General features: G+C 45.6%; 1 protein-coding gene across 1 annotated transcript in view; it reads right to left on the reverse strand.

Moving 5' to 3' along the window:
• Positions 1-1,352: 1,352 nt before the first annotated feature.
• The window catches only part of LOC106821408, a 25,251-nt gene continuing 11,505 nt past the window's right edge, over positions 1,353-15,098 (reverse strand). The window contains exons 3-22 of the mRNA XM_014826192.1: positions 13,440-14,072; positions 12,929-13,085; positions 12,499-12,767; positions 12,245-12,364; positions 11,920-12,105; positions 11,162-11,431; positions 10,477-10,644; positions 10,039-10,122; positions 9,536-9,735; positions 9,126-9,274; positions 8,802-8,972; positions 8,433-8,651; positions 7,649-7,840; positions 7,025-7,217; positions 6,520-6,727; positions 5,605-5,772; positions 3,443-3,574; positions 2,999-3,116; positions 2,551-2,725; positions 1,353-1,734 (exon numbers count right to left, since the gene is read on the reverse strand). Of these exons, the coding sequence (XP_014681678.1) occupies positions 1,404-1,734; positions 2,551-2,725; positions 2,999-3,116; positions 3,443-3,574; positions 5,605-5,772; positions 6,520-6,727; positions 7,025-7,217; positions 7,649-7,840; positions 8,433-8,651; positions 8,802-8,972; positions 9,126-9,274; positions 9,536-9,735; positions 10,039-10,122; positions 10,477-10,644; positions 11,162-11,431; positions 11,920-12,105; positions 12,245-12,364; positions 12,499-12,767; positions 12,929-13,085; positions 13,440-14,072 (4,143 nt within the window). The 3' untranslated portion in view covers positions 1,353-1,403. The remainder of the gene's footprint in view (positions 1,735-2,550; positions 2,726-2,998; positions 3,117-3,442; positions 3,575-5,604; positions 5,773-6,519; positions 6,728-7,024; positions 7,218-7,648; positions 7,841-8,432; positions 8,652-8,801; positions 8,973-9,125; positions 9,275-9,535; positions 9,736-10,038; positions 10,123-10,476; positions 10,645-11,161; positions 11,432-11,919; positions 12,106-12,244; positions 12,365-12,498; positions 12,768-12,928; positions 13,086-13,439; positions 14,073-15,098) is intronic.

Raw genomic sequence — 15,098 nt, forward strand, 5'->3', positions numbered from 1 at the left:
AATAAAATTTGCGTGCACCGTGTATATAATTTTAATTGATGTCAAAAATTATTCGTGTGATTATATGTGATGCTTGGATATTCCATTGTACATTACCACAAAAGGCAATAATTTTACCCCTTCGTGTCCGAGGTGCATATCAATTAGTTTCTTAGCGTTTTACATATAAGAGTTAAAATATTAAAACCCAATGCGTAGTTTAAATAGAATTTCTGTTCATGTTTAGTCCACATATTTAAGTAAACAATTTGCTGATTATTAATAACTTGATTAATCGCATTACTTGTTGACTTCTTCACTTGGCTTAGAATAAGACTTCTGACAATGTTTTTTGACACCGACAAAAATCGCAAGCATGTCGGGATTTTTTCTTCTCGAAGCTGATAATAAAAGGAATAGGCCTGCGTGTGGATTGGGATAGGGACTTGGCTGCCTGTCACTAACCACGCTTTTAAAAACGTAAATTTAAGTCCATGTTATTCTCCGAAACTTCTGTATTAGAGAGGGCGTGAAACTCCTTAGGTCGTTGCGTAAGAACTGGGGAAGACAGCAACGACGAATAGGACATGGGCATGACATAGAATATAAATAATATAATAGTTATTATATATATTTATGTTATTATAATATTAATATTAATTAATAGTATGAGTCTAGCGACGTCTATGATATACGGGGTAGAAGTCTTAATAAAGTAGCGCACATTACATGCCTAGCTGATAATGAACGAAATTTAAATGAAGATATATAATTATATAATAGTATGTATTATACAAACATTTGTTGTCGCGCCGCTTCGTGGCGTTGCGTAGTTTAAAAAAATATTATAATAAAGAAAATACACTGTATTACAATTCTGGGTGCATATTTAGTCACAGTGTTGGGGTTTCTCACGCAGTGCTGGCCCCTCTCGCGTTCACACCTTCTCTTCTCTCTCTCGTCTCTCTCTCTCTCTCTCTCTCTCTCTCTCTTCTCCTTTTATCTTTCTCATTTTCTGTTTAATTTTTTCCTTCGCTGCTCTAACAATCTCTATCTTCCTCTCACGCCCTTTATTTCCTCTCCCCTCTCTTCCATTGTGTATCTCTTTCACTTCTCGCTATTTTTCCACTCTCTCTATCTAACTGCCGCTATCTTCCTTCTCATCTTAATAATCTCTTCCACTCTCGCATCCTACTCGCCCCTCCCTCTCTCCATCCCCACTCCGCTCTTCCTTTCTCCACGCCACTCCCCCTACCTCTCTCCATCCCACTCACCCCCCTCTCCCCACCCAACTCCCCCTACCTCTCTCCATCCCACTCACCCCCCTCTCTCCACCCAACTCCCCCTACCTCTCTCCATCCCCTCCCTCCTTCTCAACCCAACACCCACTACTGTTCCACTCGGGACACTTCGATCCCCAGCATTCACTCGGCAAACCGATCAAACCACTCGCCGATGCGCGGGAAGCTTCGCTCGGGCGCGTCCCTCGCGTACACGACGTCCAGGTGTCCGTAGCCGTCCAGCCGCACGTACTCGTACGTCTGCTGCGGGTGCGCCTCCCGCAGACGCCGCAGCGTCACCTCGACGTTCTCCTCGGCAAAGACGGCGTTCTCCGAGCCGTACAGCATCGCGATGGGAACGTCGAGTCGCCGCATGTGCTTGCGGTACGCGTCCGACTCCAGTCCGCGCTCGAAGTCGGGCAGGTATCGCTCGGAGCCGTCCGCTCCCAGCAGGCGCTCGGGCGGGCGCTGCATGCTGGAAAAGCAAACAAGAGGGTGTTGAGAAAAAAAGGGGGGGTTGAGCTGGGGGGAGGGAGGCCACGCTGAAACCGTTGCCAGGCAAAGGATGCCGGGATGCTTGCGAATTGAGACGCTGCTAGGAATTCGAGATTTGTGTTTATTACGCATTCGTGATGAAAATGATGAGCCGTTTGCCTACTGTTACACACACACAGTGCCAAGAAGTGGTATTATCACTAATCCTGACAGAAAGTAGCAGTGCTGCACCGATAGCTGGCTATAATACTTTGAGTTTTGACTTCAGATATCTGTTGCAGGGCTCTATAGAACGACCATTGTGCCTAGTCAGCACAATGAGTCAGTGAACAAATCGACAACTCTCATCAACGCACTAGTTTCGTATCGAGTAAATAGCAAAGTCAAATAGGCAGGAATCTGTAAATCTGTCACGAACAGGATACGCATGCCGCACCCTCAATACGTCCACAAATACGCGAACGGTAGTTTTACCCCAGGACTGACATCGACTGCTTAAATAAACCACGCTCCTAAATTGACACGTGCTTAACCACATCGTTTAATGTTCCCATAATTTATCCACGTGCTTAGATTGTCAACGCCCATTGAATGCATTTATCAGATGTTTTCTCCATGGAAAAGTCTGTCTTCAGTACATGTATTTGCATTGAATTACGTGCAATAAAGATTTAATAATAATAATAACAAATAAACGAGTCCAATCGCCCGAGTGGTCAGCGGCCAGCTGTAATCGGACGGTGGACGTGTGCGCGCCGCCACGCCCCTCCCCCACCCTCCCGGGCGCGCTACCCACCTGGACAACTGCTGCATGATGCGCATGTTGACGGCTCCGAACTGCTCGTGCAGTGTGGCGTGCGTGTCCTCGTTCATGAGCGCGTGCTCCCACAGCAGTCCGTACGAGAACGTGATGCGATGGCACACGCTGCTGCCACACATCTCGTCATAATCGACAGCCAGGGCGGTGACACCTGCGCGGACACGACACGTCTCATTAGAAGAAGCTGTAGTGTAGGAGTTCAGCTAGAAAGGGGGAGTCTGGGTATTTCACACTAGGTGGTTCATGGAAAAAACTGTAGTACACAACGACTGAGGAGGAAAAATGATGAAAGCAATTGGATATACTGAAAGAAAGTTTTTCCGCATCGAACAGAGTTTGTAATATGAATCGAGATGTGGAGCAAAAAATCAATCAACAACAATCAACAATCAAACAAGCAATATATGAACATGCAATTGCGCACCTGCAACCAACTTGTTGAACGCTCTATCCATCCAGCCAGCTTCTTTGTCTGTGTACGCATCCAGTGAATCAACACCCAGTAATTCCAGCACACGAGGACCATGCAAGCATGCCTTCAGCTATAATGGTTATTACGACCTCAATATCAGCCTTGGTATCATCATTATTACGTGCAATTTATGAGGCACAGCAGCAGCACGTGTGCAAAAGCACCGTAAATACGAACGAAAATCCATTAGCTACACATGCAGATAAAATTCATTAAAGTCACATATACTTGCATATAATCTTTCATTATTCCATTAAATATCTATTCTCTAGCAAAGCGGCACTCTATCAAAGTGATATCAGATTAATAGGGGTTATGGTACAATGTATTACAAGTACAAGACTACAAGTACTTTATGTTACACACTATGATTTTATTGGGGGCAAAAGTCCACACCTTATTGAACTTGTTGAACACTGGTGTGAACGCGACTTGTGACGCCATGATGCAGCGGACATTGCTTGGGTCAAGGTGCCCACCAAGAAGAGATGCAAACAGTGTCACGGATCCAATGCAATGTGCGAAAATCTAAGAAACAGAAAGTATGTAACCATTCATAATTGAAACACTGATCTTCATACATCTGTATACCTGAGTGAGAATTATCTACACAAAGTACTGAATAATAATGGTAATACTAACAATAAAAGGAATCATGATAATAAGAAATATTATTAGTAGTTTAGTGTGACTGATATTTTTTGCAATGATAGAATGAACAATGATAAAAACATGCATTTGGTAGAATTAAATCACTGCATTTTAAAAATAATATACAAAAATAAATACATAATAATGTAACATTATACATATATAAATGTAAGAAACCTAAAATACCTGCAAAACCTATATACTGAAACATTAGTCTCGTGAATAAGTCGACTGGCAAACGAATCAACAACATTAACAGTGAGCCTCTTTATCACACTGCCGAACATGTAATCGCACTGCCGAACATGTAATCGCACTGCTGAACATGTAATCGCACTGCTGCACATGTAATCGCACTGCTGAACATGTAATCACACTGCTGCACATGTAATCGCACTGCTGAACATGTAATCGCACTGCTGAACATGTAATCGCACTGCTGCACATGTAATCACACTGCTGCACATGTAATCACACTGCTGCACATGTAATCGCACTGCTGAACATGTAAGTGCCTGCTGAACATTGTAAAATCACACTGGATGAACATGTAATCGCACTGCCTGGCACATGTAATCGCACTGCTGACATTAATCGCACTGCTGAAACATGTAATGCGACTGCTGGAGACATGTAATCGGCACTGCTGACCTGTAATGCACTGCTGCACATGTTCATTCGACTGCGCTGAACAGTAATCGCACTGCTGAACATGTAATCGCACTGCTGAACATGTAATCGCATGATGATATGTAATCGCACTGCTGGCACATGTTCGCACTGCTGAAACATGTAATTCACCACTGGCTGGAACATGGGGGGGAAAAAAAAAGTAACGGCACTGCTGAAATGTAATTCGCACCTGCTTTGCACATGTAATCGCACTGCTGAGCAGTGAATCACACTGGCTAACATGTAATCGGCACTGCATGCACATGTAATGCACTGCTGACATGTGAAATCGACTGGTCGAAAGCATGTAATGCCTGCTCGCACATGTAATCGACTGCTGAATTGTAATACACTGACTGCAACATGTGAATCGCAGCTGCTGAACATTGTAATTCACAACTGGTGCGACATGTATCGCACTGGGCTGCAGCAATGTAAATGCGACTGCTGAAAGCATGTAAGTGACCTGCTGGACATGATAATCTGGCAACTGCTGCACATTGTAATCGCACCTGCTGACATGTAATGCGGCAAACTGCTGAACATGTAATCGCACGTCGAATGCATGTTAATCGCTATGCTGGGAACATGTAATCTACTGCTGAACATGTAAGTCGCACTGCTGGCCAATGTAATCCGCACTGCGCGAAATGAAATAAACTGCTGCACATGTTAATCGCACTGGCTGTCACATGTAATCGCACTGCTGAACATGTTAATGCACTGGCTTGAAGCATGTAACGCACTGCTGCACATGATAACGCACTGCAACATGTATCGGCACATGCTGAAGATGTAACGCACTGCTGAACATGTAAATCGCAACTGCGTGGCCCATGTAATCGGCACTGAGCTGAAATGTAATCGCACTACTGGCAGCATGTAATGCACACTGCTGAAGATGTAAATCGACTACTGACGATTTTAATCGCACTGGCTGAAGCATGAATGCACTCCTCGAACTTGTAATCGCAACTGCTGCCAACATGTAATGCACTTGTCTCAACATGTAATCACACGCTGAAGCATGTAATCCAACTGCTGAACAGTTAATCACACTGCTGAACATGAGTAATCACACATGACGCTTGAAGCATGTTCGCACTGCTGAAGCATGTAATCGCAGTATCGCACTGCATAAACATGTAATCGCACTGCTAAACATGTAATCGAACTGCTGAACATGTAATCGTACAGCTGAACATGTAATCGCACTGCTGAACATGTAATCGCACCTCCACATCTTTAGCCCCTGTCTGGTCTCTGACTAACTGGACGGCAGCCGGGATGTCGAACTGGGCAGTGTCGTCAACGGTCGACATTTCTTCAGCGTAGGGAAGGCGAATGGACACGCGCCAGTCGAACAGCCACACGTCGTAGCCATGCTCCACCATGTACTCCACCTACAGAGCAGCAACTATCAGACCATATCTAGCAAAGCGACACTCTATTAATGTGATATCAGATTAATAAGGGTTATGGTACAATGTATTACAAGTAAATATATCTACCCGCAAGTCACTAAGTCACTCCATTGATGAGCACTCTTGATAAATGGTCAACGACAGGTAAACTCAAATCACTGGATGTGTACACACTGCAACCGTGCAGGCCGGTCTAATTACAGTTGTGTGACGTTATGGATACATAAGTTGTGGTATGCGAAATGGCCACAAGTTAAAGTACTTGCAGTAGACATAGGCAACACGTTTTGGGTTTGTTTTAGGTCTGATCTCGTGTTTTTATTTGTAACAACTTCGTCGTTAGTCCGTTCGTTTGGAATCTACGCAGCCTCAGTGAATGTTGCTGATTACTGAGCTGAGTAGCGTTCATGTGGAAGTCAGTTTATACACTGACCACCTACAGGTCGCCAGAGTTTCCCCACGTAAACGCTCTTTCTCATAATTTCGAGTTTTTCTAAAATATTATCGTATTCATCTGACAGAATAGCAGTGAATGTGAAACATGTTGACACGAATACTTTTCAGACCCTCTGACGAAAAAATATTCGGCACTCGCTCGTTTTTACCATCCCACTCATCCAAATCTCACCTTCCCTCATCATTCTGCCAATACATATATAACTGCTCAGATGACCACGCAGCTCTCAAGCTACAACTAACTTCCCCAATAGTAAGTGGGTGCTTTACCAGACTGGTCTCCACAGTGTCGAGGGTGAAGATGCCATATGACACACCAAGACCATGCAGCATTAACACCGGGCCACGAGTGCCACCTTGGTAGCGAGTCAACCGTAACGTCTTCCCGTCAGAGGTCGCCACTGGGTAAATGACTGGCAGTGCCTCGGCTGGGAGTCGCAGTTTGCGCTTCTGGCGCGCTGGTGCCGTGGGGTCAAACCTATATGCAAGATAGTGAGTCACCAGTTGTTCAGAGGACAGGCAGTAGGGAAAGTTTTTGTTGTCAGCAACATGGTAACATGCTAAATCAGTAACACAGGTGCGTCACTACAGTGAGTTGGTGGGTGGGTGAGCAACTGAGTAAGCAAATGAGCGAGCAAGTGATCGAGTGACTGAGTGAGCGAGCAAGTGATCAAGCAAATACGCGTGACTACGCGAATGATTTCATGCATTCATGTGTTTGTGTATATGAGGGCAGAGGCTGGCACGTGTGTCGGTGAGACGCCAGCGCCCTTACATTGTGGGTCCAGCAAGTGGACTGTAAGTCTCCCAGATGTTGCCGAGAAAGTGTTCGTAGAAGCGCATCCTCCAGCTAGCCTGCTGTTTCCAGTCCTGCACATTAAGCACCTCAGTGTTGTCCACAGCGTTGACAATGTCACGCAGGCTGATATGCAGCTCTCCCGTGGCTAGTATCGCACCAGCCTCCCTCACTGAAAACAAGATGGAGATGTTCTGCATATTACCAGTAACCTCATAATGAATTACCCATTCCAATTGTTGATTGTGGCAAACCATAAAAGATTGCAACGTGATCATTAGGAAATATATTGGCGTTGCGATACTATAGTGATTCGACAATGTAGGCCTATGTACAACACCCGTGTGTATGTGGTGTGAGTGACGAGTTCTAATTTCACATTTGCTATAAGCAAATGGATAAGAAAAATGGTACTACAGCTTGACAGTAGAGCTGTTAATCTGAGCATACAGCCAGCCATTATTGGACTGCCTCCGTCATTTGGTAATCTGAGACTGCCTATCGAGAACCACTCTCCATAGGTTTCTGCTTAACAACACTCCCTCAGACAATTAAATCTCAATAACTGAAAGATGAATGAATAAACAAATATATGCTATGTACCTGTTGCCTGCATGGTTGTAGTGTCACTGTAGCCTAGATCAAGGATGCTATTCTTATGCGCTGTCTTGGTGCCAGTGAAGTGTAGTTTTGTTTGGACATCACCTGGTCTTACAAACTCCAGGCTATAAAAAAGATTCTTCGTTTCGACTGTGCCCTCAGGTCCCACATCTTGACGGAAGATCTCTGCATAGCCTGTGATAATGCAACAAGTGAGAGCGCGAGTAAGCATGTGTAGTGAGTTGTGAGTTAGGGAGTGAGTTCGTGAGTATTAAGTGAGTGAGTGAGAGAGTGAGTGAGTGAGTGAGTGAGTGAGAGAGTGAGTGAGTGCGTGAGTATTAAGTGAGTGAGTGAGTGAGTAAGTGAGTGATGAGTGGGTGAGTGGGTGAATGAGTGAGTGAGTGTGTGTGAGTGAGTGGGTAAGTGAGTGAGTGAATGAGTGAGCGATTGAGTGAGTGAGTGAGTAAATGAGTGAGCGAGTGAGTGAGTGAGTTAGTGTGAGCGAGTGAATGAGTGAGTGAGTGAGTGAGTGAGTGAGTGAGTGAATGAGTGAGTGAGTGAGTGAGTGAGTGAGTGAGTGTGAGTGAGTGAGTGAATAAGTGAGTGAGTGAGTGAGTGAGTGAGTGAGTGAGTGTGAGTGAGTGAATGAGTGAGTGAGTGAGTGTGAGGGAGTGAATCAGTAAGTGTGAATGAGTGATTATAAGTGAGGCACAGAGTAACTGAGTGAGTGACCAACTGAATGAGAGAGTGAATGAGCAGTGTCTGGGTGGGCGTGTGATATGCACACCTGTGATAGTCATTGGCTCGGCACACAGTTGCTCACAGACGACCACGCCCGTGACGAGTACCCGGTGTGTGGGGTCCGTCTCCAGGAAGTACTCCAGGTCAGGAATAAATAGGAACTGCTTTAACTCCATATAGAGAGGCCCACCCTGTGACTCCATGCGTCCGGTCATGCGTTCGTAGACGCGCAGTGCCGGCTTTGACAGTGGATCACGCAGCAATTCTGCAAATTTGGTTTAGAATCGTGTCGAAAGATAGCAAAGAGTTGATGCTTCTACAGTAACGATCATGCGTGTTGCCTTGTCGATCTACCATAGAAATCATGCTTCAGAAGTAAAATGCTTTCCTAGTAATTCTAAATCGTAATAGTCACCAGGTGGCGGGCTCATGTTGTAGTTGATCTTCCAGGCATGGTCGTCTGCCAGCAGGCGCATGCAGCGCTCGGAGACAGCGGTAATTGTCAGCGATGGGTTGACACCAACGGCCCTCGGAAGGATCGATCCGTCCATTACGTAGAGGCCCTGGTGGACATCCTCGGAATTACCTGTGACAATGCAGCGTGCGAGCATCATAACACACAACGATGATACACTAGGGGGGAAAATACGTAGACATCATAGAAGTTTCATAGAAATGTTTTACACTTTTTGAAACTGCCTTTTAGGATTTTATTGCACCACCCGCTAGAGTGACTCACCAGAAAACACTTGTCCCTTGTGATTGACAACACCTGTCTGTCCACTCTCTGCCATATTGCAACCACCTAACGGGTGTACAGTGACAACCTGGCGTCTGTCGTGGAACCAAGAGAACAGCTTTTCCGAATAAACGGGATTCTCCACGTACCTTCACATGAAACCGACAGATGTAGGCAGACAATATATTGAGTTCAAGTATTAACAGGTATGGTAGGTAACACAATGATTTTATGATAAGGCATTCTTTGGTATTTCAGTGTGCAGTAGTTATATTGCAAGTAGTTAGATACTAGTAGTAAGGTGTTCCAAGAAACATTTAGTCTGTATTCTATGGAGTATATGTATTAAAAGTTGCATGTATTTAAGCCAGTGTGTCATGAGCAGTATTCAACTGTATTTACATGGTTACCTGCCACCCAGTGCTTTAGCGGCACTCCGAAAAGCTGATTGAATCTGATCAAAGTTTGCGTTCTCTGCCACCAGATGCCACTCTATCTTCACACCATCTTCATCCAGCTTTATGGTTCCAGTCTTGTCACCACCATCTTCATCAACTAGGTCATCATGGCTCATTGCTAACAGAGCCAACGACTTGTCCACAGTCTCACCCTATAGATTGGAAAGCACAGAACCAATTACTAAAAGTCACTCATCATGCGATTTTTATGCTTATAATGAACACGATATAAATGTTCTGGTTATTAGACAAATGTGGAATGAAAATGCAAACAGAAATTAAGTTAAAAGTGGAAGGAATTAATTTATTAGTATGTAAATTTTCAATTTATAATTTTATCTAATTTTATATGTTTTACAATAATTACCCATATGCTGTCACATTTTGCAGCAAGTGACAAACGCCAAATGCATGCAATGACATGATTATTAATGTTAGGTTAGGTTTTAAAATACCTTAACCATATCAGAAAACTGCCTCCAGTCATCTGATGGGTCATCATCTATCGAAGCTGTCCCATACAGCAGATGCAGCATAGCCTGTATAGATAATGGAAATCGAACATGTAGAACATCATTGACGGATGGAAAACAGGCAAACTGAAGTAAAAGTGAGATTGGGCAAGAAATGAGAAGAGAGATGAAGTGATCACCGATTGTTTAAATACAGCAGTTCATGTTGAATGTCAGCTCATTTCAAACATTCTTCTAAACGACTTCATCTTGTATATGTAAACATCTATCCATGCATGCATATATATCTATCCATCTATCCTTACACCCCCCACATGCGCATATATTTTCAGTGAGTGTATTTTGCGAGTAATTAATATAATATTGTTGAACTGTGCAGGAATTCCCCACAAAACCCAACATCAATACTTATAAACGGACCCGGTATAGTGTTGCCATGGAGACTGGCGGGGTGCCATCCTCAAGGACGTAACCATGTTTGAAGGGCGTCTTGTCCCTCATGTCTACAATGGTCGTGATGCAGGGGCCAGGCTTTCTGACGACCCCCTTCTGTGCATCGTCTGTCGGCACGCCCATCGATATTGCTTCCTACAAGTACACCCCAAGTGCCATTGTCTCTTATGATTAACCACATCTAATTACATCACATTCTATGGCTACAAACACTGTGACACTTTATTACGTGGAACACACACACGAAGAAATAGCACCTTATGTAGACACATCCCACGCGCATCCAGTAATAGCATCTTCCATATGTGGACACACACCCCAAGTAAGAGCAACTCTTGTGGCGATGCGCACACACAATGACAGCACCTCATGTGACCAAACACGTAAAGAAACTGCACCAGCTGTGGCTATGCACACCGAGTAGCAACGTGCCTCTAAATGGACAAAACTGGTTGCATGGACATGGACAAAACTGGTTGCATGGACATGAACAAACATGCATGTTGGACAAAACTGGTTGCATGGACATGGACAGACACGCATGTTGGACAAAACTGAATTACCCCGATGTCAGTACAAGGACATGTACTAATCTACTATTCGACGCCGCACGAGTGTCGACACGATGCAGCCGCTTGGTTTCGCCGCCTACCTCATCGTTCATGGCGCTGATCCCCACCTGGTCGCCGTTGCCACTGAAGCCCTGCCCTACGGTGTCGGAGAGCGGCAGCCCCGCCTCGCGCGAGCGCAGCAGAATCTCGGTCGAGCCGAGCGCCCCCGCTGCAACGACGACGACGTCAGCCGTCACGAAGCGGTGCACGCCCGCCAGCGTGTCGTCGTCATTGTCGCCCGTACTGTAGTGCACCAGCCACGGGCCGTCATTGCCAGGACTCCCCCCGCACGAAAGCCGGTGCACGGAGACCTGTGGAGCCGGCACACGGATCAGGTGCTGAATGACTTTCCTCCGTTGTCAGTAAAATAACACACGCAAACATGATTTTGTTCACACAGGTATATGTACTTAAATTCGATATGATGGATCATTTTGGAGTGAGAATCAGAAGCTAAATATACACACACACACACACACCTGCACGCATGCATGCATGCAGACAACATGCACGTGCATGCCGCGTCTCCCCCTACATGCTTGGAAAGGTCTTAATGTCGACTTCAGATTAGATTAAGATACTTACCAGAAATAATAATAATTACAATAAGGCTTTACATGGTTTCAATACCTGTGCTAAATATTAAATATGAAAACAATCTTCGCTAATCAAAATTCTTATTTTTCTTGCAACCCAACCAACACGACTCTGTCATTTTGCAAACGCTGTGGTACCACCTCAGCCACTGCTGTCATCCTGTTTCTATATTCTAAGCTAAACACAGATATTACTCTCTCACCTCTGTGAAGATGTGGGCACCATGCATCTTGGCATCAGGCAAGTAGTTCATAGCAACCGTACTTTTGGCGCCAGTGTTGCAACCTCCACAGCAGTTTCCACATTCCACGCAGGCTGGCTGCGGCAGGCCAAAGCCGTTGTTTGCTGTCGTCTCAAAATTGACGAACAGAGGTGGTCGGTAGAAAATCTAAAAAAGACAACTATTTTTAAGATACTCTTTGAGATTCACGTAACTACTGAGAAAACGGGCACGTAATATATTACATGGTAATGGAACACAGCCATGTATAGGAACCACAGTGAACTGTAAGTGTGTAAACACTAACTTTGTCCAGGTCTTCAACATCTGAGAGTGCTCTAGCGACTTTCCTCATTTGCGTAATTTTTTGTAGTTCATTTGGGTATGGACTCGGTGTCAGCATTTCCTGTGCATGACTAAGATCCACCTGCAAGTGTAGAAGCAGAAAAACCGTCACACCCAACCCTCACTACTAACTTACCATGAAATGAGTTGCACAAGTCACTAACGAGCACTATAGCATCAATGCGATTACGGATGACAAGTGACCATCAATCTCACCTTTCTATATGTTGCGAGATCCTCCGTGAACTGGGTGGGCCACGCCCCATCATCCCACACATCGGTGTGCAGGTCCAACCCCACGTTGGCATTAATGAGAGAAGTTCCTCCAAGGCCACAGCCGCGTAGGACTGTCAGGTCACGGCTGACGACAAAGTTGAAGAGTTCACGCCCCCCACCATGCGACTTCGACCCCTCCTGCTTCAAACAGACTTGTCGGGCTGCAGCTATCGACTCCTCGGGGAAATCTCCGGGTCTCCATTCCTTACCTGCACGTGAAAACTGAGTACAGAACTCAACAAAGTATTTTCAAGTAGAAAGACCAGCTCTAGGAAGTGTTCTACTACAACCAGCATGGGGAGTTGCGAATGTCACACCCACTACCTGTGACGAATCGACTCTGACCTATATCTATACTATACTGTCATACCTTTTTCGAGCACCAGCACTTTCTTGCCCGCACGAGCTGCCCTGCTTGCAGCAACTCCTCCACCGTAGCCTGACCCCACAACTATGACATCATAGTGCAGACCAATGACGTCAATGTCAGTAGATGAGAGCCGTGGATAGGCTGACGATGTCACTCCCTGTATGTCGCAAACAAAGTGTTTTCTCTGTGTGAATGTATTATTCGAATTTCGAACTCGTTTTTTGATGGCCGGTCTTGCACAGGGGGCAACTAAGTTAATGATTCTGAATTCGCACACATGACCAGTCTGATCTCAGTAAGAATATAAAGACAAGGACCGCCCCCATAAAAGGAATATAAAATGAGAATAAAGAATTATTTCTAAACAAACAAGCTTTGAACTAAAACTTAAATGCACAATTATATGTATAATGTATTATAATGTATAATTATCACACCCAGTATAATTTAATGTTTCAAGATAAGGCAATATAGTTGCGGCTATAAGTATGCAATACATTACTTGTTTTACCTCGGCGATGGTTGCATTTGCTGTGTGAATGCCAGTCTCGGTGCTGTTGTCTTTGCTACTAGGCACCAGGTCTTCAAGTAGCACTTCTTCTGGCATTTCCGATTTAGCGATATTTCCTGGCTTGTCTTCATTAGAGCTGATATCTTTGCTTACATCGCCGGCATCTGAGCCTTCAGAGTAGTCTACCTTTACATACTCCATTTCCTCTGCATCTGTTACTTCAGTGTCCTTCTTTTCACCAAGCACCTCCTCTTCTTCACCATCTTCCGCCTGACTGCTCATTTCCAGGTCAGCTGACTCCTTGGTAAGGGTTGCATCTGGGGCAGAATCTTTTGCAATGCCTTTTTTATCTGTTTCACCATCATCTGTTGCACCAACAATCTCTTGCAACACCTCTGTCAGCAAGCTTTCTTCCCGGCCAACCTTCTTGCTGGAGTTATCCTCTGCTTTGTCGCCTGCAACCTGATTATCCTGCTCTTCACCATTTCCACCATTCCCTTCTACCACTTGTTTCTCCACAAGTGGTTCGCTGGTTGCTTCCACTTCTTTTCCTCCTTCGCCTTCAATGACATCTTCATCTTTGACTGCGACTTTGTCAAGATCAATGGTGGCATCAGCAAGACCTTCATTGTTCTGCATAGAAATGTACAAAACTGAAAGCTGCATTGAAAAATCTATGGGTGATGCACAATCAACTACACAATGTTCACTCATTCAAATCACGTCATACATTCATCTATCCACCAGAAGTCAACACTCTCCTCCCAGCACGAGTCAACCACTCTCTGTCCACCACGGAGCTCAACCACTTCTCCTCCCACCACTTCTAGTCAAGCCACTCTCTTCCACACACGCAGTAGCACTCTCCTCCCACCACGATCAACCATCTCCTCCCACACGAGCAAGCTCCACTCCCTCCCACACGCAGTCAACCACTCTCCTCCCAACACGAGTCAACACCACTCTCCTGCCGACATGAGGTCAACCACTTCTCCCCCACCACGGCGTCAACACTCTCCTCCCACTACGCAGTCAGCCACTCTGTGTCCCACCACGCTCAGTCAAATCCACTCTCCTCCCACTACGAGTCAACACTCTCCTCCCACTACGCATGTCAAACACATCTCCTCCCACTACGAGTCAAACCACTTCTCCCTCTCACACGCAGTCAAGCCACTCTCTCTCCCACCACGAGTCAGCCACTCTCCTCCCAGCCACGATGTCGGCCACTCTCCTCCACACGAGTCAACCACTCTCCTCCCACTCACGATGTCAACCACTCTCCCTCCCACAAATGAGTCAATCCACTCTTCTCCCACCACGACGTCACGCACTCTCTTCCTATCACGAATCAGCCACTCTCCTACCCACTTACGAAGTCAGCCACCTCTCTCCCCACCACGAGGTCAACCACTCTCTCCGCACCACGAGTCAAACCCACTCTCCTCCATTCACGCAATCAGCCACTCTCCTCCAACCCACGAGTCAACCACTCTTCCTCCCACCACGAGTCAGCCACTTCTCCTCCCACACGATGTCAGCCACTCTCCGCCACACGAGTCAACCACTCTCCTTCCACACGCAATCAGCACTTTCCTCCCAACCACGAGCTCATGCCACTCTCCTCCCACACGAGTGAGCCCACTCTCACTCCCACAC

The sequence above is a fragment of the Priapulus caudatus genome, unplaced genomic scaffold, assembly GCF_000485595.1.
Source record: "Priapulus caudatus unplaced genomic scaffold, Priapulus_caudatus-5.0.1 Scaffold71, whole genome shotgun sequence".
NCBI classification, from domain to species: Eukaryota; Metazoa; Priapulida; class Priapulimorpha; order Priapulimorphida; family Priapulidae; genus Priapulus; species Priapulus caudatus.